Source organism: Lutra lutra, chromosome 9 (genome assembly GCF_902655055.1).
Source record: "Lutra lutra chromosome 9, mLutLut1.2, whole genome shotgun sequence".
Lineage (NCBI taxonomy): Eukaryota > Metazoa > Chordata > Mammalia > Carnivora > Mustelidae > Lutra > Lutra lutra.
Genome location: NC_062286.1, coordinates 119,153,946 through 119,180,128, shown reverse-complemented (window position 1 = coordinate 119,180,128; position 26,183 = coordinate 119,153,946). Strand labels below are relative to the sequence as shown.

At 40.1% G+C, this 26,183-nt stretch overlaps 1 protein-coding gene across 7 annotated transcripts in view; it reads right to left on the bottom strand.

The window, feature by feature from the left end:
- CBFA2T2 (CBFA2/RUNX1 partner transcriptional co-repressor 2) overlaps positions 1-26,183 on the bottom strand; it is a 162,342-nt gene that overhangs the window by 25,715 nt on the left and 110,444 nt on the right. For 4 of the 7 annotated variants that reach the window (XM_047744978.1, XM_047744979.1, XM_047744981.1 and 1 more), the window contains exons 2-6: positions 22,856-22,999; positions 18,392-18,633; positions 7,266-7,355; positions 2,233-2,435; positions 807-1,060 (exon numbers count right to left, since the gene is read on the bottom strand). In XM_047744978.1, the coding sequence (XP_047600934.1) occupies positions 807-1,060; positions 2,233-2,435; positions 7,266-7,355; positions 18,392-18,633; positions 22,856-22,999 (933 nt within the window). The remainder of the gene's footprint in view (positions 1-806; positions 1,061-2,232; positions 2,436-7,265; positions 7,356-18,391; positions 18,634-22,855; positions 23,000-26,183) is intronic. The other 3 variants (XM_047744980.1, XM_047744983.1, XM_047744984.1) reach the window with 1 other exon arrangement.

Below are 26,183 nucleotides of genomic sequence, written 5' to 3'. Positions count from 1 at the left end.
AGAAGTTAGCAGCCCTTTGGTTCTCTGCTCTGACACCTGTTCAGCAGTTACTCCAAGGAAACCTTCTATAGTAAACTTATATGAGGACAGGACAATAAGCTTTGTTCAAAACTGATCTTGGGTAATGTTTGTTTTTTGCTTCTTCCTAAATTTAATGGTTGCTGAGAATGCATATGCCAGGCATTCCAAATGTAACAATGACCCAGCACAAGTGGCAGTATCATCTCCATTTTAGAAACTAATAACCCGAGGCTCAGAGAACCTAAGCAACTTGCGTAAGATCACACAGCCAACCAGGACACAGACCCAAGATTTAAATTGAGATATGCCTCACCTTCTGACCTAACTAACCATCATTGCACTCTCACTTTCAAGACCACATATTTCGTATCTTTAATTTTAAGAACACTTTACTCTGAAATAAATCCAGATTTACAGACAAATTGCAAAAACAGTATAACAAATTCTCATATATCCTTCATCCAGATTTCCAAAACGCTAATATTTTAGCTCATTTGTTTCAACATTCTCTAGTTTTTTTGCACCCTGAGAATAAATGATACCTTTTTATTCTTAAGTATTTCATTATGTATTTCCTAAAATGCATTTAATCCCAGTTCTACCATTAAGGATAATAGCAACAAGGTCACAACCACTCTAATATTCTTTTTTATGTACAATACTGTTTTATCTTTTCAGTGGAAAAAAGCAACGATTGTATCATTTTGCTTTAAACTGTGAGTAGGATAGAAACCCAAAGATTCAGTCTGAATTTAAAGCATTACCACGCTGCTCATGTCACTTACTAAGACTGTGGTGTCTCTCACGAACTTCCCGGTGTTCTAACATTTTGTTGGGCTCACGATACAGGTGTGAAGTTGCGATATCTTCTAAGGTGTAGTGCTGGAGAGGTGGAGGAGTAGGATGGAACTGGCCCCCAGGATTCATGAGGGGCACAGGGAGGGCAGGACTGTGCCGGGGAGCAGGGCTGATGGTGCATACTCTCTTGGCGGGAGGCTCGGGAGGAATTGTGTCTCTTTCAAAACTGTTCTCTTCCCTCCTGTAGAAGAACCGAGAAAGTACATATCCGAGCCCATCAACAACTGTTCATGCAAAAATGTCTTAAGCACCAATCTTTGTTATGTATAGTGCTATGCAATTTCACAAATAGGAAGATAATAAAGAAACGTGTGACCTAAGGCATGAATGGAAATTTCTCCAGGGGCCAGGCAGATAAACTGTGATTTATTCCAGCATGAAGAGAAAGGTTAAATCTATCCACAATCAGGCAGAAACACCTCAACCTCATGAAGCAAAGGAGAGATTATAGCATTTTCTTATGTGGCAGGATACAGAGGATTATGAGCTCAACTATGTTCAGAAACATTTCGAGGTCAAATTTGCTGCTCTGGACATCCATTTTTGGAAAGAAACAATTCTTCACATGGGAGGAAAACGGTTCACATAATACACTTGTGAATCAGTACAGTTTCCAGTCATTTTGCTTCAATTTTCACACTGCATTTAATTTTCCACTGTGTTAAAATATTACTTCCTTGAATAACACTTTCAGACACTCATACTGGAATTTCCAGAATAAATTAATACAATTTCAATCATCAAAATAAAAGGGATTCATTAGCAAGCATCAATTATTAATTGTTATACTTTATTATTAGATTTCACACATCAGAAAAAATGCCTTGGTCTTTTTTTTTCTTTCTTTTTTCTTAAAGATTTTATTTATTCATTTTACACAGAGAGATAGGGAGAGAGAGCAGGAGCTGCAGGAGCAGCAGGCAGAGGGAGAGGGAGAAGCAGGCTCCCTGCTGGGCAAGAAGCCTGAGGCAGGGATGGATCCCAGAACCCTGGGATCATGATCTGAGCCGAAGGTAGCCGCTCAACCGACTGAGCCCCCTCAGGGGACCCAGACTGTATTTCTTATGGTTCTGGAGCAGTGGACCCATAGAATGCCCTAGAGTGGAGTCTCTCAGCCAGGGTATACATAATCATCTGAAGAGTTTTTAAAAATACTTGTGTCTGGAAGCTACACCTACAGATTTGAGAAACATTCTGCTATCAGACGTTGGGACAAAGCAAAACTAACCCTAGAAATTCTGCATCCATACCTACACATAATCGCAGTAATCAAATTCTCTTTCTTTTGCAAGCAAAGGAGAAGCTCAGCGTAATTCTAGAAAAGCAAGGACAACAAAGCACTTCTCTGCTCACCTTTCTGGACTGGGCCTCTTTCCGTTTCCATGCACTTCCATGAGCAGCTCAGAAGAATCAGCAGGCGACGCAATACTTGTGTTGAGCAGAAGGTGTTCATGCTGAGCCAGGTACTGGGATGGGGTCTGCTTGGCGGCTCGGGCGCAGTGCAGCAGTTCCCGCTGCAGCAGGGGCAGATTGGCCTTGAAAAGAAGAGGCAGGGGCTGGAAGGCAGTTTTCCAGGTGTTGGGCCCTACACCACAGGGCTCAGCACCTGAAAAGGCTTTAGCAAATAAGATAAAACAAGACAAAACCCCTTCTTCTCTCCTTTTCAGCCTGATTTTTATATACCTCTCTAGGAGTAAAGTGACGTCTATAATACTGAACTTGAACTATTGGTTAACTCGTCTCTTTTCCCCCACAAGGTGTAAAGCCCCTAAAGGGGAAAACTGGGCTTTGTTTACCTTTGTGACCTAGTACAGAATCAAAGCTCAATGAAGGTTTGTTGGACAGAGTTAAGTTAAAAATTTATACATTTGGGGGGCAACTGGCTGACTCGGTTGGTAGAGCATGCAATTCCTGATCTCAGGGTCAAGAGTTCAAGACTGATGTTGGATGTGGAACCAACTTAAAAAAAAAAAAAAAAAAGTTTAAATACGTATTTCTGAAGAGGTCAGAGAGTTAGTACTATCTACACAGGGGTAGGAGGAATTCTCTCTTTCCTCTATCACTAAGTAAGTCCTGGTTTCTCTCTTTTGAAGTCCAACCCAACTCTGATAGCACCGGCCAACCTTCCTTTCATGTTCTCTATGACAGCTATCAGGGAACTCTGGAAGCAGTAATTATTCTGGCATGGTAGGAAATGGTATTTTATTTTTTATTTTTATTTATTTATTTATTTATTTATTTTTTAAAAGATTTTATTTATTTATTTGACAGAGATCATAAGTAGGCAGAGAGGCAGGCAGAGAGAGAGGAAGGGAAGCAGGCTTCCTGCTGAGCAGCGAGCCCGATGCGGGACTCGATCCCAGGACCCTGGGATCATGACCTGAGCCGAAGGCAGTGGCTTAACCCATTGAGCCACCCAGGCGCCCAGGAAATGGTATTTTAAAGAAGTACTGAGAGTGATGGAAATGGAGGCAATGAGCATTAGACTAGACCCTGAGAATGCATAGGTGACCCATGGGCAAAATCTATTTCTTAGTGTGGCACCCTAGGTGGGTATGTTTTCTTCTTTTGTAAAAGGATAATTAACTATATACTGATTATACTTTCTTCTCAAACTTAGAAAACCTTTAATGGGGACAAATCATATAAAAAAAACCCTATACATCTATAAACTTCACTCTAAGTCCTTCAATATGTAAAATGTACTTTTCCTATATTCCTTTTATTAAAATAAAATTATATTATTATATATTATTATAATAATTAAATTTTCTCCCCAAATTTAATAGTAATTCAGACTGAGCCCATAACAGAAGTCTTCATCTCAATGGAAACAGATGAACAAATAAAAGGAGAATTTTAATAGATGCAAGTAGTCACTCCTTTACCAAGGGTTAATTTAGCAGGCAACATAATTAGTCACTGTTTTAAAGCAGAAATAAATTGACAAAATCCAAATGTTAGCCAAAGAGCTGCCATAACAACCTACCTCATGCTGTTTTCCAAAATAACAGAGTTAAGAATAGGGAATGTGACAATATAAAACACTTTTTAAGTCTGTTCTATAACCTCAATCTTGTAGCAACTATATAAAAAAAAATAAATTAAAAAAAATACCGTCAGATCTTTGTATCGGTGACATGTGCCCTTTGATGCATTTTTTAAAATGTTAAATCCTTTTTTTTTTTTTTAAAGATTTTTATTTATTTATTTGACAGAGAGAGAGATCCCAAGCAGGCAGAGAGGGAAGCAGGCTCCCTGCTGAGCAGAGAGCCGGATGCAGGGCTCAATCCCTCGACCCTGAGATCATAACCTGTGATCATGAGCCGAAGGCAAAGGAAGAGGCTTAATCCACTGAACCACCCAGGCGCCCCTAATTATTTCCTATTAACAAAAATTTCACAAATCTTTCTTGGTTCTGTAGTCTTAAGGGGGATAATTGTCTATTAGCTCTGACATAGAGCAAAGAGACCAAGATAGAACCAGCACAGCTGTTTTAGGGCGGCACTACAGACTGCTCTGAGAGGCAAGGCTTCAATCCTATCAGAACAGAGGCACACACAGCCTGGGCACCTGACACCTACGAATTTTCCTGTTTGTTTGCTACACTCTAATTTTAAATCTTTTTTTTTTTTTTTTTTTTTTTTTTTTTTGGTGAGAGAGTGAGAGACAGCGTGCAAGCAGGGGGAGAAACAAAGGAAGAGGAAAAGAAGCAGACTCCCTTTTGAGTGGTGAACCCAATATGGGGCTTGATCTCAGGACCCCAACATCAAAACCTGAGCTGAAATCAAGAGTCCTTCAATTGACTGAGCCACCCAGGCATCCCTAATCTAATTTTAAAAGATTTAGGGATGCCTAGGTGGTTCAGTTGGTTGAGCGTCTGCCTTCAGCTTGGGTCAAGATCCCAGGGTCCTGGGAGCGTTGAGCTCTTTGCTCAGCAGGGAGCCAGCTTCTCCCTCAGCCTGCCGCTCCCCTTGTGTGTACTCTCTCTGGCAAATAAATAAATAAAATCTTTATGAAATAATAATAATTTTAAATATTTTTAAAAAAGATTTAAGAAACTAATTATCAATACTTTAGTAACGACGCATCTTTTTGATGCATATGTATATACATATACACACACATCATATATAAAACCACACACACACACACACACACACACACACACGATTTTTCTTTAAAATTTTTTGATTTGAGAGAGAGAGAGAGAGAGAGAGAGAGCATGAGTAGGGTAGAGGGTAGGAAGAAGAGGGAAAAGCAGACTCCCTGCTGAGCAGGGAGCCCAACGAAGGGCTCAACCCCAGCCTGAGATCACGACCTGATCCAAAGGGTAGATGCTTAACCGACTGAACCTCCCAAGTGCCCTACTATTATATATTTTTAAAAGATTTTAAGTAATCTCTACACCCAAAACATAGGGCTTGAACCCACAACCTCAAGATCCAGAGCTGTATGATCCCCCAACGGAACCAGCCAGGTGCCCCTATGCTATTATATTTTTTTAGGAAGTGAAGGTAAAAGCAGGTAAAAGGGGTATATTTATATGGCCAGATGTTTTAGGTGTTGAGTCAAGAGGCAAAACTGAAAATATTATGTGGGTAACTCATATATAAGAGAGAAAACAAATTTCTACACTGTGTTGACAAAAGTTGAACATAAACCACAGAATGTAATTTTTGTAACATTAGTCTATTGCTACTAAAAAGAATGGAATTCATTTTGTTGGGGGGTTGAAGATTAAACATTTACGTTAACTGGGGCTCAGAGTTGTGTTCCCCATCACAAACTGATTATAAATATCCATCTATTAAAACTATTTTTTTTTAAAGATTTTATTTATTTGACAGAAAGAGAGTGATCACAAGTAGGCAGAAAGTCAGGCCCAGAGAGACAGGGGGAAGCAGGCTCCCCACTGGGCAGAAAGCCCAATGCGGAGTTCAATCCCAGGACCCTGAGATCATAACCTGAGCCGTAAAGACAGAGGCTTGACCCACTGAGCCACCCAGGCGCCCTATTAAAACTATTCTTCTTAGGGCACGTGGCTGGCTGTCACTAGACCATCTGATCTTGATCTCAGGATGGTGAGTTTAAGTTCTACATTGGACATAGAGTTTAAAAACAATTCTCCTCTCCAGAGCTATACGCAGTGAGCTGAATTTGGGTCACAGGTTTCCAAACTATGCTTGGTCTAGAGCACACTGGTATTTGACTCTTGTCTTTCACTGCCTTTTAGTTACTTTGTATCTTGGCAAATTATTGATAGGAGTGCAAAATACTTGGTGTCTATGGACATGCATAATATTATGTCCAGTAGAGATTAAACTGACTTCCTTTGCCCACTCTATAGAAGCCAGTTTTACTTCTGTTTGCACATTCATATTAATAATCCTGACCTGGAGGGCACCAGGGTGGCTCAGCTGGTTCAGATCAGGTCTTGATCTCAGGGTCCTAGGACTGACCCCTGCATTGGGCTCCCTGTTCAACAGGGAGTCTGCTTCTCCCTTTCCCTTCTGCAGCCACCCCCACCCACCCTTGAGCTCTCTGCCGCTCTTTCTCTAATAAATAAACAAACATTAAAAATATTTAAATAAACAGATTTATTTTATTTTCTTTTTTAAAGATTTTATTTATTTAACAGACAGAGATCACAAGTAGGCAGAGAGAGAAGAAGGGAAGCAGGCTCCCCGCCGAGCAGAGAGCCCAATGTGGGACTTGATCCTGGGACCCTGGGATCATGACCTGAGCTGAAGGCAGAGGCTTTAACCCACTGAGCCACCCAGGTGCCCCTAGATAATAAATTTAATACTGCCTTATTTGTCAGAGAGATATAACAAGTCTGAACAATGTCTCCCAAAACTTATCTTCTAGGGAACACAAATTCTAGAGGATGTGATCAGAAGCTAGTCTAACTGCGGTTGGGGAGACAGAAACACTGCCTTCCCACATGCTCTTCTGTCCTCAGGTCAAGTGGGAACTCTAAGTCGTCTCCTTGTCTGATAGCCTCCTCTCAGAAAATACACACACTTCAACCTCTGGCCACGAACAGAAGATTTAGTGTCCAGTTACTTTCTCTGCTAAGAGCCCAGTTTCCATAGCATCCCCACACTCACCTCCAGCCCCATCATTTACTACCCCCTCCTATTCCTGTGTTACCAGCAGTGGCCACATATGGACCACTAAAAGCTAAAGGCTTTTGCAAGTCTCATCTCACCACGTGTAAGTAAGGCTTATTATCTACAAACCACTCACATTTCTCTAGCAGACCGAAATAAATATAGGAAAATACAGTAAGCCACCCTGAGATCACAGAACTGAAATCAGCAGCAGATCCTGAGAAAAAGCTAAACATAAATTACATTCAGTAATTATCTCATAACAATTACCTTGAGGAATGGAATCACAAAAGGACGAAGAGGAAAGTTTGTCGCCTCTTGGAGCTTGCAATGGAATTCTTCAATTGTTACTGTTGAATTCTGAAAAGATAAATCACATTGTCAACTTGTAAAACTGGATACTGTCCCCCCAGTATAAATCTAATTATGCTAAACCATTTTAAATCAAGGAAATGGGTAATTCCAAGAATACTACTGTAAACTCAGATCCTTCCCAAAGGTTAATCAAATTCTGTCTCCTTTATGAAGAAATCTGGCCTCGTTAATTTTCTTTTCTCCAGTACCCCAAAACTAAATTCTCCTCTGCACTCAGCAGCAGCCCAGGGGGCAGAACAGGGTATTCCCCTCCTCACTATTCCTGCATGAAGAGAGGCACTCAGGTCCCTTGTATTGAGGAGTTCAGGGCAAGTCACTTCAGGTCCAAAAAACTAACCCTACAAAGATCCCAGATGGAACAATTCTGAATGAATCTAGGGTATCAACTTCTTATGAAGTTCACTTCTTCATTGGTTCTGCCCTCCTGCTAGCATCAGCTTCCTAAATTCTCTAAATAGGAAGTTTAAAAGAACCAAACAAAGAAGAACAATAGGTACCTTCTACCTTCAAACGATCTGCTTGCATATTAGAGTACCCCAAAACAGACAAACTCCATACTGGGAAGATTTTAGTTTCCAGTAAAGTCACTGCACTTCCCCTGCATTTTTTCAAAAGTGTAGTTTTGTTTTTTTGTTTTTTTAAGTAGGGTCCATGCCCAGTGTGGCGCCTGAACTCACAACACGAGATCAAGACTTAATGCAGAGATCAAGAGCCGGACACTTAACTAAACCACCCCTGCACCCCAACGAAAGTCTAGTTTTAAATAAGATTCTCAGGGGCACCTGGGTGACTCAGTCGTTGGGCATCTGCCTTTGACTCAGGTCATGATCCCAGGTCGGGTCCCATGTTGGCTCCCTGCTCAGTGGGAAGCCTGCCTCTCCCTCCCCGGCTTCCCCTGCTTGTGTTCCCTCTCTTCCTGTCTCTGTGTCAAATAAATAAGTAAATAAATAAAATCTTTAAAAAAAAAAAAAAGATTCTCAGCTCCTTTGCTACGGGGAATGTACAAATAAAAATACTTCACTGAAGTTCACTAAATGTTTTAACCTGAATTCCTTAAAATACAGTATAATAACAAGTTAAAAACAAAATAAAACTGAGCATTAATCTTGCTTCCCCGAAAAAACAACAAGCAACTGTAGTATTTTTTTTTAAAGATTTTTATTTATTTATTTGACAGAGAGAGGTCACAAGGCAGAGAGGCAGGCAGAAAGAAGGGGGAAGCAGGCTCCCTGCTGAGCAAAGCCCAAAGTGGGGCTCGATCCCAGGACCCTGAGATCATGACCTGAGCCGAAGGCAGAGGCTTTAACCCACTGAGCCACCCAGGCACCCTCTAGGGATTTTTATAAAATTATTGAAAAGTTCAAAGATGCAGTAAGAACCACATAAATTATTTATCAGTACAATACTGCTTCTTAACAATAAGGAGTAGAAAGCATATAGATCAACTACCAGTAAACTGCATTTAAAAATTATGGTACAGGAGGAGTGCCTGGGTGGTATAGTCAGTTAAGCATCTGACTCTTGGTTTCAGCTAGGGTCATGATCTTGGGAGTCATGGCATCAAGCCCTGTGTTGCACTCGGCATGGAGTCTGCTTAAGACTCTCCTTTTAAGATAGATCTTACAAAAAAAAAATTATGGTACAGTCATGTATCAGAACATTAAGGAAGGGGGGACAGATTTGTATGCATTAATAAGGAAAGGTGTCCATAACATACTGTTAAGTGAAACACCAGAAAAAGAACAATATGCTTTCCTATAAGCCATTTATGAAAATAACACACACACGTATATGTTGTTGTTTTTTAAAGGCTATTTAATTTTACTTGACAAGAGAGAGTACAAGCAGGAGGAGTGGCAGGGAGAGGGAGAGGGAGACGCAGGCTCCCCACTGAGCAGGGAGCCCAACGTGAGGCTCGATCCCAGGACCATAGGATCATGACCTCGCTGAAGGCAGATACGCAACTGACTGCGCCACCCAGGCGCCCCTATATGGGCTTTAAAGTGCCTGGAAAGACAATTACAACAGCAATTATTTCTGGATATGAAATTATGTTGGATTACCCAAATATATCATATTAATATTCAGTAAAAAATAAAAATATTTCCCTTTAGGGAAAAAGTGTATCACTTTAACCATGCTAAATGAAAATACTTGAAGTGTACTTCATTCGACACTAAGAGAATTTATTTTTTAGAAGACTTATTTATGAGAGAGAGAGAGAGAAAGAGTGTGTGAGCTGGGGGGCAGTGGGGCAGAGGGGAAGCAGACTCCCCACTGAGTGCAGAGCACCGTGCAGATGGATTTCACAACCCTGGCATCATGACCTGAGCACAAAGGGTTGGAAGCTTAACAGACTGAGCCACTCAGGTGCCTGCCACACACCAAGATTCTTTTAAAATTTAACTCATTCTGTTTTAAGTCCATGACATTTCTACAATGCAACCAAAGGTACGGCTAATCAGGAATAAAAATACATTCCTTTCCTACTGAATTGAGTGCAATCAGGCCGCTAAAAGTAGACATGAATAAATATATGAAAAAGGTTGTATGACTGATTTTTAAAATTTCTTGTGGATGGGCAAAGGGAAAGAATGAGCTGTGTGGTCAGGTAAACAGTGACGTAGACCACAGAAACTGACTCAGGACTATACATACAGTAGATGCAGGGCAGTCCTCTGCGAAGAATGGTAAGCCACCGTTCCATTATCTTTCCCTCTCCTTCAGTCATTTAATTTATAAGAGCATGGTTTTTCTTGTATTTTTTTTTAAAGATTTTATTTGATAGAGAAAGAGAGCACAAGTAGGCAGAGTGGTAGGTAGAGGGAGAGGGAGAAGCAGGCTCCTCAGGGAGCAAGGCGCCCAGCTCAGGACTCAATCCCAGGACCCTGGGATCATGACCTGAGTCAAAGGCCGATGCTTAACCGACTGCGTCATCCAGGCATCCCAGCATGGTTGTTTTTTTTAAACTCACAGTGTAGAAGGAAAACAGACAAGCAAGCTATTCATTACAGACTGATTGATACATATGTGAGCAGAAGACTACTGGCACACAGAGAAGACATGCTTGAATCAGAGGGGAACAAGGAAGGCTTTACAGAAGTGTCCACCCTAAGAAGTGAAAATGTAGCCTTGGAAAAGATGCTTCTCACAAAGAATGTAGAATGTCAGGGAATCTGGTCTCTGGATCACAAGGGCAAGACCTAAGGTGGTCTTAGAAGACAACGGGTATACACAGGCCACTGAATAACATTTATCTTTTAAAATTCTGAGATAAATCCCACCATAGGAAGTTGTAAAAACAATAGAGAGGTTCCCCCACTGGTTACATTTTCTGTAACTGCAATGGATTATCACTGAGGGAAAAACACTGGTGGAATGTGTATATAATTCTCTGCCACTTTAGCGCACATTGTGTATTCCATGTCGTCATCATGGCAGTCAAGATACAGAAATGCAGAGAGGCGCCTGAGTGGCTCAACTGGCTAAGTGTCTGCCTTCAGCTCAGGTCGTGATCTCAGTGTCCTGGGACTGAGCCCGTCATCTGGCTCTCTGCTTAGCAGGGAGTCTGCTTCTCCCTTTCCCTCTGCTTCTCCTCCTGCTCCCCTGCTTATGCTCTCACTCACTTTCTCTCAAATAAATAAATAATTACTTAAAAAGATACGGAAGTGTAGAAACCTTGTCTGCCTTTATGCTTTCTAGTTTAGAATATAATTGTCTTAAATATTTCCTTTATACATACATACACACACACACACACACACACACACACACACACACACACACACACACAATCATATCACAGACAATGTCGTAAATTTGCTTCAACCACCACAGTTTAGGAAACTCAAGAAGGAAAATCTACTGTACTGACTTTTGTGTTTGCTCTTTCCACTTTTCCTTCATCTACTGTAATATTTGAAGATTGCTTCTTTTCGGGAGCCTGGGTGGCTCGGTCAGTTAAGCTGCTGCCTTCTGCTCAGGTCATGATCCCAGGGTCCTGGATTCGAGTACCACATTGGACTCCTTGCTCCCAGCATGGAGCCTGCTTCTCCCTCTGCCTCTGCCTGTCACTCCCCTTACTTGTGCTCTCTCACAAATAAATTTTAAAAACTTAAAAAAAAAAAAAGATTGCTTCTTTTCTCATTTTCTATTTCAGGATCTTCTTTAAGCCACTCTTTTTGGGGAGGTCTGCTTAGAAACAATTTCTTAGTTTTACTTCAACTAAGAGAATATTTTGATCACTCCAGAAGTGTATTTTTGATGTATGTAGTATTGTGGGTTGACAGTTCTTTTCTTTCAGCATTTGAAAAATGCCACTGTCACTAGAATTTTTCTTTTATAGGTAAGAGTTTCCTTCTTGCTGCTTTCAAGATTTTGTCTTGGGGTGGGGGTCTTATTTGAGGTCTGTTTGCTTTTTTCAATCTGTAGATTTAGGTCTTTTGTCAAATTTCAGCAAATTCAGTCATTATTTCAGCCCCATACTTTCTTCTGTCCTACTGTGACTCAGATCTTCTATTTTATTCTTTTAGGTCCCTGAGGTTTTGTTCATTTTGTTTTAAGTCCTTTTCACTCTATTGCATAGAATAGTAATTATTTTCCATTGTTTTACCTCTCCATCTTACCGATGAGTCCACTGCTATTTTTATTTTTGTTCTAAAATTTCCACTTTTTTCTATCTTCTTTTTTTTAATCTGCAGAGCCTTTGTATTTTTTCATTTGTGTTCATAATTCTCACTGGAGCATTTTAGGATGCTGTGCAAACATCTGTGTCAGTTTAGTTGATATCTGTTGATTGACCGTTTTGTTTTTTTTTCTTTATTCCAGTTGAGATGGTCCTGGTTCTTTGTATGATAAGTCATTTTCTATTGTATCCTGGACATTTTGGGTTCTATGTTATAAGACTCTGGATCTTATCTCTGACTTCGGTTTTGGAATCCTCCTCTGATACTTGCACCACTGGAAAAAGGAGAATCCTTTTTAGGGTATAATCCCAGGTTCCCCACTCAACCTCTATTGATTTGGAGAGGTGAAGAAGGATACATTATCGCTGGCAAGGGGTAGGAGTTTGGGTTCCCCAATGGGTCTCTGATGGGAAAGGGAAGGCTATATCCATTACTGCAGTTCTTCCTAAGGTACTGGCTGCCATAGTGCACATATTGTCTGTAAGATTTTTATCTTATCTGGTTGCTCCTTTCTTGATCCTCTGGCAGAAAAAAGGGTTTTCGTTATTGTTGTAGTTTGTGCTCTTAAGTGTTTCTGTGTTACTAGCTTTTACAGACCACAGTTCTGGATGTATGATGAAAACAGGGAACTTAGAGAACTCACTGCTATGTACTACCTTGGGTCACAAGGTCACTAGCATATCTGCTACCTTTCAGAATCATCATTATTTTTGTTTTCTATATAATGTTCAAGATTTCTTGCTCTATTTGTCAGGAGGAATATGAAGAACTATACCTTCAAATTGTGCCTTGATATTTCATGACCATGTGATATCCGTCTGAACTGATGTACTGCAATTTACATAGGATTTTACAGAACATTTAGCTGGTTTCAATTTTTTTGGGGGGGGGTCATTATAAATACTGGAACCAATAATCTTTTTTTTTTTTAAAGATTTTATTTATTTATTTGTCAGAGAGAAAGAGGGAGAGAGAGCGAGCACAGGCAGACAGAATGGCAGGCAGAGGCAGAGGGAGAAGCAGGCTCCCTGCCGAGCAAGGAGCCTGATGTGGGACTCGATCCCAGGACGCCGGAATCATGACCTGAGCCGAAGGCAGCTGCCCAACCAACTGAGCCACCCAGGCGTCCCTGGAACCAATAATCTTGTTGTACAATGATTATTTTCTTTTTTTAAGATTTTATTTATTTATTTGACAGAGAAAGAGAGATCACAAGTAGGTGGGGGTGGGGGGTTGGGGAGCAGGCTCCCTGCTGAGCAGAGAGCCTGACACAGGGCTTGATCCCAGGACCCTGAGATCATGACCTGAGCAGAAGGCAGAGACTTAACCCACTGAGACACCCAGGTGCCCCTACAATGATTATCTTCTTAGGATGAATTTCATAGTGAGAAAATACTTAGAGGAACTACCTAGTTTAAGGTACCTGGAATTTGCCAAACTGCCCTCCAGAATGTGTAGTCTTCGTGGAATATGGAACATTCTCCTCTACCTTGCATTAGAAATTTGAGCATGTTTGCCTCCTGGTATAGTTAGGGACTACCAGCACACTACCTGTTACATACCAGAAATATGAAATTCACACAGGTGACCTATACTCCAGGTACCTAACTGTAGTCTTTTCTTACTTGCCTAATGAAGTCTCCTCCACATGGAACAATTGTTCCATTTACATCTGCCTGCCTAAATCTTAACCATACTTTTTAAAGATTTTTATTTATTTATTTGACAGAGATCACAAGTAGGCAGAGAGCCAGGCAGAAAGAGAAGGGGGGTGGGGAAGCAGGCTCCCTGCCAAGCAGAGAGCCCGATGTGGGGCTTGATCCCAGGACCCTGGGATCACGACCCGAGCTGAAGGCAGAGGCTTTAACCCACTGAGCCACAAAGGCGCCCCGAATGGGTATTATTTTAACGAACATTTCTTTTTCTGCATCTTCTCCAAATAAATTTATAGTTTCAATAACAATTGCTCTAGACATTCTGAGTATTTGTGACCCCTCAAAATCTGTAGGTTGAAACCTATAATTCTCCAATGTGTTCATATTTAGAGGTGGAGCCTTTGGTAGATGATTAGGTCACAAGGGCAGAGCTCATAGGAATGGCATTTGTGCCCTTACAAAAGAGACCCTGAAGGGCACCTGGCTCAGTTGAGATTAAGCATCTGCCTTTGGCTCAGGTCATGAGTCCCAAGATCCTGGGATCAAGCCTGCATCAGGCTCCCTGCTCAGCGGGAAGCCTACATCTCCCTCTCCCACTCTCCCTGCTTGTACTCACTCTGTCAAATAAATAAAGGAAATTGTTTTTGTTTTTGTTTTTTAAAGAGATGGAGCTTGAGAAATCTCCCTTGCTCCTTTGGCCCTATGAGGACACACTTATAAGGCTGCCACCTAAGAGTTAGGAGTAGGCTCTCACTGAATACAAAATCTATGGCACGACTTACCAACCTCCAGAACTATAAGGTAAATGACTGTTGTTTATAACTCACCCCGTGTTTGATATCTAACAGCCTGAACAGACTGGGTCACTAATCTTTATAAAAATGCCAGTATATGAGAGTATAAATTAGTATAACACATAGGAAAACCAATGGCCTTATATACTGAATTGGTATACTGGCATACCTTATGAAATCCCAATTCCATTGATCAGTGAGATGCTTACACTGCAATGTGAGAATGCTTACAGCAACAATATCTGCAATGGTGCTATACAGAAAAGAGTTAATACAGCAGGTTTAAAACTGATAACCTAAAAAAAGGGTGCTTATAAGACTGGGTCACTGGCTGGCACCTATAACTCGGCTGACAAACAGTTTCCCATATGGATATAAAAGCATCCCTAACCAAAAAGTTAGAAGTATCCCAGGGATGCAACAGAAGACGAATGGACAAGCAAAATATGGCACATGCACGCAATGGAGTATTTTCAGCCATAAGAAAGTAGAAACATCTGACAAACACTACAACATGGATGAAACTTTTTTTTTTTTTTAAGATTTTATTTTATTTATTTGTCAAAGAGAAAGAGACAGTACAAGCAGGGAGAAAACAGAGGGAGAAGCAGACTCCCCTAAAAGACTTCCCGATGAGCAGAAAGCTCAATTCGGGACTCTATCTCAGGACTCTGGGATCAGGACCTGGGCCAAAGGCAGCCACTTAAATGACTGAGCCACCCAGGTGCCCCAACATGGATGAACCCTGAGGACACTATGCTTGGTGAAGTAAGTCAGCTATAAAAAGACAAATACTGTATGATTCTACTTAAATGACGTATCTAGAGTAGTCAAGTATAATGATGGTTGATGGGAACTAAGGAGGAAAGAATAGGGAGTTATTATTTAATGGCATGAAGTTTCAGTTTTGTTTAAGAGTTCTTGAGGTGCATAGTAGTGATGTTTGCACAAACATGGATACACTCATATCACTGAATTGCACACTTAAAAATGGGTAAGTTGGTAAAATTTTTTACATGGATTTTTACCACCTACTAATGACACCATGAGAAAAATAACCCAAGCATGGCCATTTAAAGTAGATAATTGGCTACGCCTACATATAAATACTTCTGTACTAAATTTTTTTATTTTTGCAAATGAGGTCTATCTTTTTTGTTTTTTAAAGATTTATTTATTTGAGAGAGTGAAAATGAGAGCTCACAGAGGCAGCGGGAGAAGCTCGCTCTCCAATGAGCAGAGGGCCCAATGTAAAACTCGAACCCAGAACCCTAGGATTAGGACCTGAACTGAAAGCAGCTGCTTAACCAACTGAGCCACACAGGTGCCCTTATCATTTTTTCCTTCTACTCTTAAATTACCTTCAACCATAGGCTCACTTAAAGTAATCTGTTGCTAGAATGGTATGGCATTCTGATGTGTAAGACTTTGCTTCCAATTACGTTCAAACTCACTTTGATAATTAAGTCCAATTTTGTTACTCTAGATTCATTAGTGTAAAATTGGACCAGAAACAATTTTTTCCCCCAAAACAAAACAAACCCCCCCCCCCCACAAAAAAAGCTTTCCTAACTGATAAAGGTGGCTGACTGTGCAGAGACTGTTTTTGCAAACAATGTGGTTTCTGCTGAATACGGATTTTCCTTCTGGAAATCTGAAATTTCAGTAGGTGCTGGCAAACAGTGCCTATGTACCCAGATACTAGTAAAAACCTTGGACACTAAGTCTCTAATAGGTTTCCCTAGGCAAAAACATCACACGTATGTTGCTGCATTTTCATTGCTGGGGTAAGAGTGAGCTGTGTGATCATTCATTTAAGAGAAAAAGCATAAGGAAGCCTGCAGATAGATTTCTCCAGATTCCATCAGTATGGAATCTCCTTTATGGATTCCCGGATCTCCTGTATAATCCAGCTGTGTAACTTTATGCTTACATAATGTAATAAATATTAGTTGTGAGTACAACTATATGCTAAGTCCTATGAATTCATTTAACAAATCTCAGAACCTGAGTGGTTCTGAGGTCCTGACACTGTATCAAAACTCAAACTCCAATGTGCATCAAGAGCAAAAAGTACAAACTGTGGCATATTCCTGTAATAAAATACCTATGAAAATGAACAACCTCAGCTCTAAAATACAAAAGGGATCAAATCTGAAATGATGAAAAAGTAATTTATTGTATTTTGCCTTGTATGAAAGTTGTCTCTTCTAAACTAAGACTGAGAAATCTTTTAAGGTGACAGTTCTCTTTATTTTTAAGTTTTGTGTTTTTTTTTAAGATTTTATTTATTTATTTGACACAGAGAGACAGCACAAGCAGGGGGAGTGGAAGCAAGAGCGGGAGAAGCAGGCCTCCCACTGAGCAGGGAACCCAATCCCAGGACACTGGGATCATGACCTGAGCCAAAGGCATATGCTTAACTGACTAAGCCACCTAGGTGCCCCCAAGGTTAGCAGTTCTTCCACTTCTAAACCTCAAACTCCCTCTAATTCATGTGGGTTATATATATCAGTAATCCCAATATTAAAAATTTAAAGTTGAGTACTTGAAAACTATCTTTTACTAACCCATTTCAAAATAATTTATTTTCGCAAAAATGTAGTAAGAACGGCACTGTCATTACAGTTTTGCAAGTTTTTTTAATATCTAGGTTATGAAAAGACACCTGTGTTCTGCTATTTACTTCTGCATTTAATCCACTGCATCAACCTATATTATGCAGCTTCTAGAAAATTCCACGATATGCTCAGGATAAAGTAAGAATGAAAAGACAAGTAACATCTTAGTACTATTACTTTATTTTTTTAGGTAGGCTGCATGCCCAGTGAGGAGCCCAATGCAGGGCGAGATCAAGAGTCAGATGCTTAACTGACTGTGCACCAGGTTGATCCACATCTTAGTATTATTATGAAAACAAGGGCACCTGGGTGGCACAGTTGGTTGAGCATCTGACTCAGTTTTGGCTCAGGTCCTGATCTCAAGGTTGTGAAATCGAGCCCTACACTGGGTTTGGAGATCAGCAGAGTCTTCTTCATATTTTCCCTCCCTCTCCCTCTGTCCCTCCCACTCAGGCTCTCTAAAATAAATAAGTAAATCTTAAAAAAAGAGTGGGGGGAAGAAAATAATTTTGACCTCCTGGACTTCCTGGAGAGGTCTGGGGAAATCCCAGGAGTCCCTGATTACACTGAGAACTACAACGTTAAGGCTTAGTACTGTGACTTGTAAAGGTCAACATGCACGACCACAGGGTACTTTTTCAAGAGGTATATCTTGAAGAATTCAATTTACAAAAATACTGAACTGTCAGTACTCTCCTTATATACACTAAGAGTCAAACCCCACCCAGATGTCTATGTTAGAACATCATTACCTCACTCACTATAGTAAGAAAAATTATGTGTACATTGAAAATTCTAAAGAAAAGTCCATTTGCTGAGGAGATGAAAAATGTCATGCCTTTGATACTATTTAGACTATGAGACTTATAATTTTACAAATTACTGTTCTGAAAATTAAACTCCCTGCTTTTCTTTTCTCTTAGGTTTGGAAACAATATGCTGGACCCTGAATATATGCCAAATATATTAAGTTACAAAACCTTATATTAACTTGGTTGAACCTCAGTGGCCTGTTGAAACTCAGTCTTTAGACAAATTCAAAGCTACTTATTGGAATTAAATCAACACCCTAAGAAATAAGGTAAACATTCTAGATTTGTTTCTTGAATAAACACTGTTATACATAGTTGAAACCCACAGTTCTATACTTCCATACAAGTTACATAACTGTATTAGTCTGTAGATTTTGCCATGTTGCTACAGGTTTGCTAGCTGGGGATCAGAGCCACATACTTAAGTAGCTGTGGACAGCAACACTATACTTACCACCAGTGCCAGAACAAGAGTCCGCACCTTCTCCCCAATCTCAGGTGAGATGTCATTGCCAAACTGTTGCAGAGTGGTAAGGAAACGTTTCAATTTGCTGAGCTGCCGAGCACCACAAGTGGCTGGCAATTGTTGATTTGTTAGTGCAGATGATGTGGAAGAGGCAGGACCATTGCTGAATCTCTGCGGTGGTGATGGGGCACCATTCAGGGTAGGAGGAGAATGGTTGATGCCATTGCTTACTGTAAAAGAAAGCCAAAATGAAAGACTGTGTAAGTGCAAATCACATGGACCTTTGTGAATTTCTTCTTGTTTGCATTAACTGTCGTTTATTCACCTGAATTTTGTAAAGCACATATTAAGAGTATATAAGAACGGTTTCTGCCTTCAATGAGACTACTACATAGTGAGACAGACTACCAGGCAAAAAATGGTAACAGAATAACAAAACGTGTTAAAATAGAAGAGTATGGAGTGTTTTAAGAATACAGAGAATGGATATCTAACTACAGTTGCTATGGGCAGGGGTAGGTAGTGTTAAGATTTCCTGCAACAGGTATTGCATGAGATGGATCTGGTAGAACACATATTTCCATTGACTGGACACATGCACACATCTTTTATGTTCCATCTCCTTCCTACTCTTAGGGTTCCAAAGAAGTTAAGGAGTCAGTTACATCGTACATTACAATACATGCTACACTGTCAGTTACAATGTAGCATGCGAACAGAAACCAGAGTTCTGTTTAAGTGAAAAATGTGGTGTTTGTTTGTTTGTTTGTTTTTGGAGAAACAGTTTTCTAGGCTATAGATTTAATGACCTATTCCTGCACTGAGATATGTATTTCATGGACCATTCAGAATATTCACGCCCAGCAGTTTCTCTGTGCCCCAGTAGTGCTATATAAATGTTGCCAAATTCTTGGTCACTCAATAAAGTATGTTACAGACACTACACAGGACACCGACATTCCATTTTCCCATTGTTCTCAGTCATTTGTTGCTAGATTTTAATTTGGAACACCACCTTAAAGCTAAATTCTTAGAGGTATTAAGTAAATTTCTCCTTCACTGAACAGTGAAATAAAATTACCTAGTGCCTAAGTGTCAGTAGATTTTCACTTAATCATATATAGGTTTGAAAGTCTAGAAGGTAAAACTAAAACATTATGTCTAAAAACAAAAACAATTTAAGTTAAGACTTAAGCCAAATTTAAAGAGCCCAATTATTTAATCTTTACCCAACTTAGAACTGACATTTACACTTATATTGAGCTCAATGACAAGTCTTTAATCATGAAAAATCTTCCACTTCCCTTCTTCCTCCATGCCAGTCATAGTTGGTCAGCCAGCCCTATTGCTCCTACTTTTTGACTGACCCTGATCTGGCAAACTCTTCCTCATGTTATGTATGCTCAGAGATCACCTGTATTAAGAAATATTCTTGGGCACCTGGGTGGTTCAGTTGCTTAATTAAGGGTGTGCTTTCAGCTCAGGTCATAATCCCAGGGTCCTGGGATTATCATTATCATTATCCTTATCTGAGGGTCCCACATCAGACTCCCTGTTCTGCAGGGAGTCTGCTTCTCCCTCTCCTTCCCCACCCCCTACCCTGCTCATGCTCTCTCTCAAAAAAATAAATAAAATCTTAAAAAAGAGAGAGAGAGAGAGAGAGAGAGAGAGAGAAAGAAACATTCTTTAACAGCTTCTGTTGCTGCACATTAAGGTAAACCCTGGTAGATTTTTTAACTCTTCTCTGTGTTACCTATAGATGCTTCCACTATGTTATTACCTCTCTCTCTATTTGCACTGTCTTAACAGACTGTGTACTTCTTGATGAATACTGTGTTATAAATCTGTATATAGTGTAATTAGTCAAGTTTTGTAAACTGCCTATGCCATATATATATGGGTTTTGTTCATCAGCTAGCAAAGTATAAGTGTTGAAGGAAAAACTGCTGAATGATCCACTTTATGAAACAATGACAGGCTAAGAAAGCGAGGTTGCATTTTCTTCTTTACCTTCCATTAAGAGAGATCACTAGAACTAGCGGAAGGGAAAGCTTAACACTCAACCTCAGCAATCCAGAAAATTAGTTGCAATGATCTGCTATCTCTCTGTGTTCACAGAAAGGTCAAGTGCCATTGAAGAACTGCCCCCTTGAAAGAAACCCATAAAAATAATACATGACTGTGCTTTTTAGCCACTCTGACAACCAGACAGGCTTTTTCAGTCTCTTTTGTTCAAGTGTATGAGCACATTTTCCAAAATAAAACAGACCTACCACCAAGCAGTCAAATATGGAGGTTAAAAAGGGCTGAGTTTACATATACATATTCCTACTGTCTGTTATTTTGAAATGTGAATGGTAGTCTAGGTTTAACTGTTCATTTCAAGACAGTAACTTTATCTAAGGATGTATAACTTAAAGATATAAATAGAATTTTTAAAAGGATATAAAACTTTATTTCATTCTCTCTGGCTCAGACTGCTGCAGTTGCCACTCACTCAATTTCAAATGTTTTGGAAATATAATAATCAAAGATTCTGTTAAAGCTGTACTTCCTAGATTCTTGTCTTTTAAAAGCAAACCCCACAAATGTGTGAGCAAAAATAATTGTGTAAACTTATGTAACGGCATTTAAAAAAGAAAATGCATACAGCACCTAGCACAGTACTCTGACGCACTATGGGCACTCCACAAATAGCAAGTGTCTTCTGCTTTATGAGGCAAAGTATCTGTAACAGAGTCATGAGGCACTGGAGGTATGGGCATGGAAAGGCAGGAAAAACTCAGATTAAAATCGAGACATGTATATACGTATGTTTAGATTCTACACTGGGTTTTCTTCTGATTTTTGTTTGTTTAAGTATACACACGTGTAGGACTAACTGCGGAGTTAAAGGGTTTCTGAAGATTCAACTTTGTTAAATACTACCAAATAATTTTCTCATACTCAAACAATGTATGAAGTGTTCAGGTAATGCCACATATGCTCACCAAAACATGGTATTCTTTTCTATTTTGAACATTCTTTCAGATGAAGACAGTATTATATTGGGTTTTAGTTTGCATTTCCTTGATGACTAGTAAAGCTGAACATCTATTATGTATTTACTGGTTAATATAATTCTTATGGACCCAATTATGTCCCCCACAAATTCCTATGTTGTAGTTCTAATCCCCAGTGACTGTATTTGGAGACAAGAGTTTTTAAAGGTTAAATGAGGTCATGTGGGTGGTCCCTGATCCAGTATGACTACTGTCCTTATAAGACAAGGAAAGGACAGCTGGTATACGTGTGCAGAGGCAAGGTCATGGGAAGACACAGTAGAAGTGTAGCTATCTGCAAGCCAAGGAGAGAGGCCTCAGAAGAAATCAAGCCTACTGCCACCTTGATCTTGGACTTCTTGACTCCAGAACTGTGGAAAAAAAAAATTTCTGTTGTTTAAGCCATCCAGTCTATGGTATTTTGTTATGGCAACCCCGGCAAACTTAACACGATACTCATTCTCTTTTGTAAAGAGCCTTACCAGGGCACCTGGGTGGCTCAGTTGGTTAAGCCTCTTGACTCTTGATTTTGGCAAAGGTCATGTTCTCAGGGTTGTGAGGTCAAGCCCTATGCTGGGCACAGAGCCATCTTAAGATTCTCTCTCTCCCTCTGTCCATCCCCTCCTTACCCCTCCATTAAAAATTTAAAAAAAAAAAAAAAAAAAAAAAAAAAAAAAAAGCCTTACCATGATAGCCCAAGCGTACTTTTAGAAGTTGTTTGGTAATTATATGAAAGTTACTTTGACTCCTATAAATCAATATAATAATTTGTTTTTTCAAGTAGGCTATTAGGGCCTGAACTCACCAATGTGAGATCAAGACCTGAGTAGAAATCAAGAGTCAGAAACTTAACCAACTGAGCCACATAGGCACCTCTCAATATAATAATTTAAATTCATTTTAGAGCCAAGAAATTAAAATAGCTACATACCAGCCAAAGTATGAAAACAATATTTAGATCACTAAATTTCTAAATGCCTAAATTAGCAAAGCACTGTTCTCAGAGGGCAAAAGCAAATTTATAAAAGAAATAACCATATGTGTATGTCTATGTACATGTGTGTTTATATATATAAAGTATCTTATTTTTTTTTTAAATGATTTTATTTATTTGAGAGAGAGAGAGAAAATGAGTAAGAGAGAGCACGAGAGGGGAGAAGGTCAGAGGGAGAAGCAGACTCCCCGCGGAGCTGGGAGCCTGATGCAGGACTCGATCCCGGGACTCTGGTATCATGACCTGAGCCAAAGGTAGTGGCTTAACCAAGTGAGCCACCCAGGTGCCCTATATAAAATATCTTAACATTTATTTTGAAAATGCTGAATAGTATACACAGAAGGCTTAACAGTAAACAGTCACTTAGATCTAAATGTCAGTCTGAACCACAAACCCAAGTACATGAAGAGATCTCACATGCTGTAGGAGTAAATGACACTGGCCTGGGTCCTCCAGGATTTACTGGTGGCAGGGGTGGCATGGTGGGAGGTGAGGATCTTGACTGTATCTTCACTTCCACAGGAGATCCAGGCATTGCTGGCACTCTTTTCTCAGGACCAACTACAGAGAATAAAAGTAATGGAGGTCAGAGTCTTCTATAAGATAATAAAAATCGTGACAATAATTTCAAATATAAACATTTTCCTAGAGACTGAGAAGTGAAGAAGATGCTTATTTTAACAGGCTGAATGGTAGCCCACACAAGGTATCAACTGTAGTTCCCTTTTAGCCAAGTTTCACTTTCCACACTTCCAGTTATCTGCAGTCATGGCAACCATGGTCTGGAAACAGACGAGTCTCCTTCTGATGTACAGTCAGAAGGTCAATGGCAGCCTAACACTAGGCCAGAACGCCTATGTCATATCACACAGGCATTTTATTATCTCACACCATATCACAATAAGAAGGGTAAGTGTGGTACAATAAGACACTGTGATAGAGGGAGAGAAACAATGAAAGAGAAACAACATTCACATAACTTTTATTACACTGCATTGTTACAACTGTCCTATTTTATTATTACTTACTGTTGTTAACCTTAACCTCTTACTGTGCCTAATTTATAAATTAAGCTTTATTACAAGTATATAGGAAAAAATATAATATATATATATGGTTTGGTACTATCTGCAGTTTCAGCTATCCCCTGGGATCTTAGAATGTATCCCCTATAGATAAGGGGTGGGGGTGGGGGTCTACTATACCTCTTAATCCTTTCAACTGGGAACATTTGCTTATTTGGAAAAAGGGTCTTTGAAGATGTACTTAAGGATCTTGAGAGGAAAAGAGCATGTAGGTGGGCTCTAAATCCATTATGAACAAATGCTCACAAGAAGAGTTGAAAAGAAACATTCACAGGGGAAGACTACCCAAAGAAGACATGGCTGCACAATGAGAATGCAACGGGACAATGATGGCAGAGAACGGAGTGGTACCATCTATAAAGCCAAGAAATGTCAAGGACTATTAGCAACCACCAGAAGCTCGGGGACAGGTATGGACTAGATTTTTCCCCAGAGGTTCCAAGGAGGAATCAACTCTACTTACACCCTGACTGTGGCCTTCTGGCCTCCTGAAAAGTGAGAGATTATTGTTGTCTTAAACTACTGAATTTGTGGAACTTTTTTATGGCAATCAAAGGAAACTAAAACAAGCCAGCAAGGTCAAGGGGTAACATGACCTAAAAGTTAATATTGAGGATAGTAGCTGAGAAAGGAAGAAACCAGGTTACAAGATCAGCTAATGTCAGCTGCATTCTTTTTTTACTTCTCTTTATAAATCAATCAAATTAACGGGGGTGGGTGGGGAAACGAGGGACTACCTAGGCCAGTAGGATTCAATGGCATGGCTATGGGAATATAATCATAATCAGTTATATATAAATAAATGATAAAGTACTAAATTTTTACATATATCAACTACAGTAAGTAGGGGAAAAAAGATGGAGTCAACATCCTTGACAATAGCAATGTAAATATCATTTATGATATATAGTTATCTCAAAAGATGAAAAGTAGAGCTGAATCTAAACTAGGCACAAGCTACTTCACCATGGGGACAATTGATAAGCAGCTATTTGATTAACAGTGGACAACAAATTTAAGAAAGAGAAATCACACAGATTAGACTTAATGACATTATAAATAGGTTTAGGCTGGAGTACCCGGGTGGCTCAGTTAGTTAAGCATCCAACTTCTGGGGCGCCTGGGTGGCTCAGTGGGTTAAAGCCTCCGCCTTCGGCTCAGGTCATGATCTCAGGGTCCTAGATAGAGCCCCGTGCTCAGTGGGGAGCCTGCTTCCCCCCCTCTCTCTGCCTGCCTCTCTGTGTACCTGTGATCTCTCTCTCTGTCAAATAAATAAATAAAATCTTTAAAAAAAAAAAAAAGCATCCAACTTCTGATCTCAGCTCAGGTCTTGATCTCAGGGTTGGGGATTTAAGCACTGCACTGAGCTTTTTTAAACAAACAAAAAAAAGGTCTCTGGGGCACCTGGGAGGCTCATGGGTTAAGCCTCTGTCTTCAGCTCAGGTCATGATCTCAGGGTCCTGGGATGGAGCCCCGCATCAGACTCTCTGCTCAGCAGTGAGCCTTCCCCCTCTCTCTGCCTGCCTCTCTGCCTACTTGTGATCTCTCTCTCTCTCTCTCTCTCTCTCTCTCTGTCAAATAAATAAATAAGTAAAATCTTAAAAAAAAAAAGTCTAAGCTAGTTCTCAATAGGACCTGGTACTGAGGCGTAATATTCTAAATACCTTCACGGTTGTTTTTTTCCCCACTAAAGAGAACATGTTACATATGTGGTTAATAACTGGGCCAGGGTCACCATAATCACCTTTAAATTGAACTATGTTCCTAACAGTTAACTCCAAGCCTTTCACTTAAGTACTATGAATTTATTCTCCAATAACGGTGAATTCAAAGCACAAGAAATGGACACACCAAAGGTTCAAATGAGAATGTTAAACAAAGATTTCTTTCTTTCTGTGAGATCACAGCTATAGACAAAATACATTCATGACATTGTCAACAAGGCACATCTTCACACATTCATAAGCATGTTCTAATGAGGAAAATATCACTAAATATTATTTTTATGTTTCAGTTTGCAGTGGCATATTTTGGGAAGAGATATAATGAATCCATAAAGTCCATCAAGGAAGTAATGCCCTGGGCGCCTGGGTGGCTCAGTGGGTTAAGCCGCTGCCTTCGGCTCAGGTCATGATCTCGGGGTCCTGGGATCGAGTCCCGCATCGGGCTCTCTGCTCAGCAGGGAACCTGCTTCCTCCTGTCTCTCTGCCTGCTTGTGATCTCTCTCTGTCAAATAAATAAATAAAATCTTTAAAAAAAAAAAAAAAGGAAGTAATGCCCTAAAGTTACAAAACCCCTAACAAAATGTGCAACTGTCTGAGAGCCATGTGGGCAACACTCTGCCAGCTCTTCCCATCTCTCCGTCCAGGACATTTTCTTTGTGAAATTGATGGTCGTCCTGTCTGATTAGTGGACTAATGAGCTGTTGCGTTTGCCTTTTTCTTCTTGACAGTATTTTTCTCAATGCCCTTCAAAGAATGGTTGACACGTTTCCAGCTCTTCCATCTGGGGCCCAGCTTTCTGGAGGGTGGGGGGAAAAGGGAAGGAAGGAACTGACAGTTGTCTCGCACTATAATGTGTTGTGTACAGTGTGCACCAACCTAGAGGGAGCCTTTCTTCAGACCACCTGCCTTTACAGCAAGGGCGCCAAAGGCCTGAGG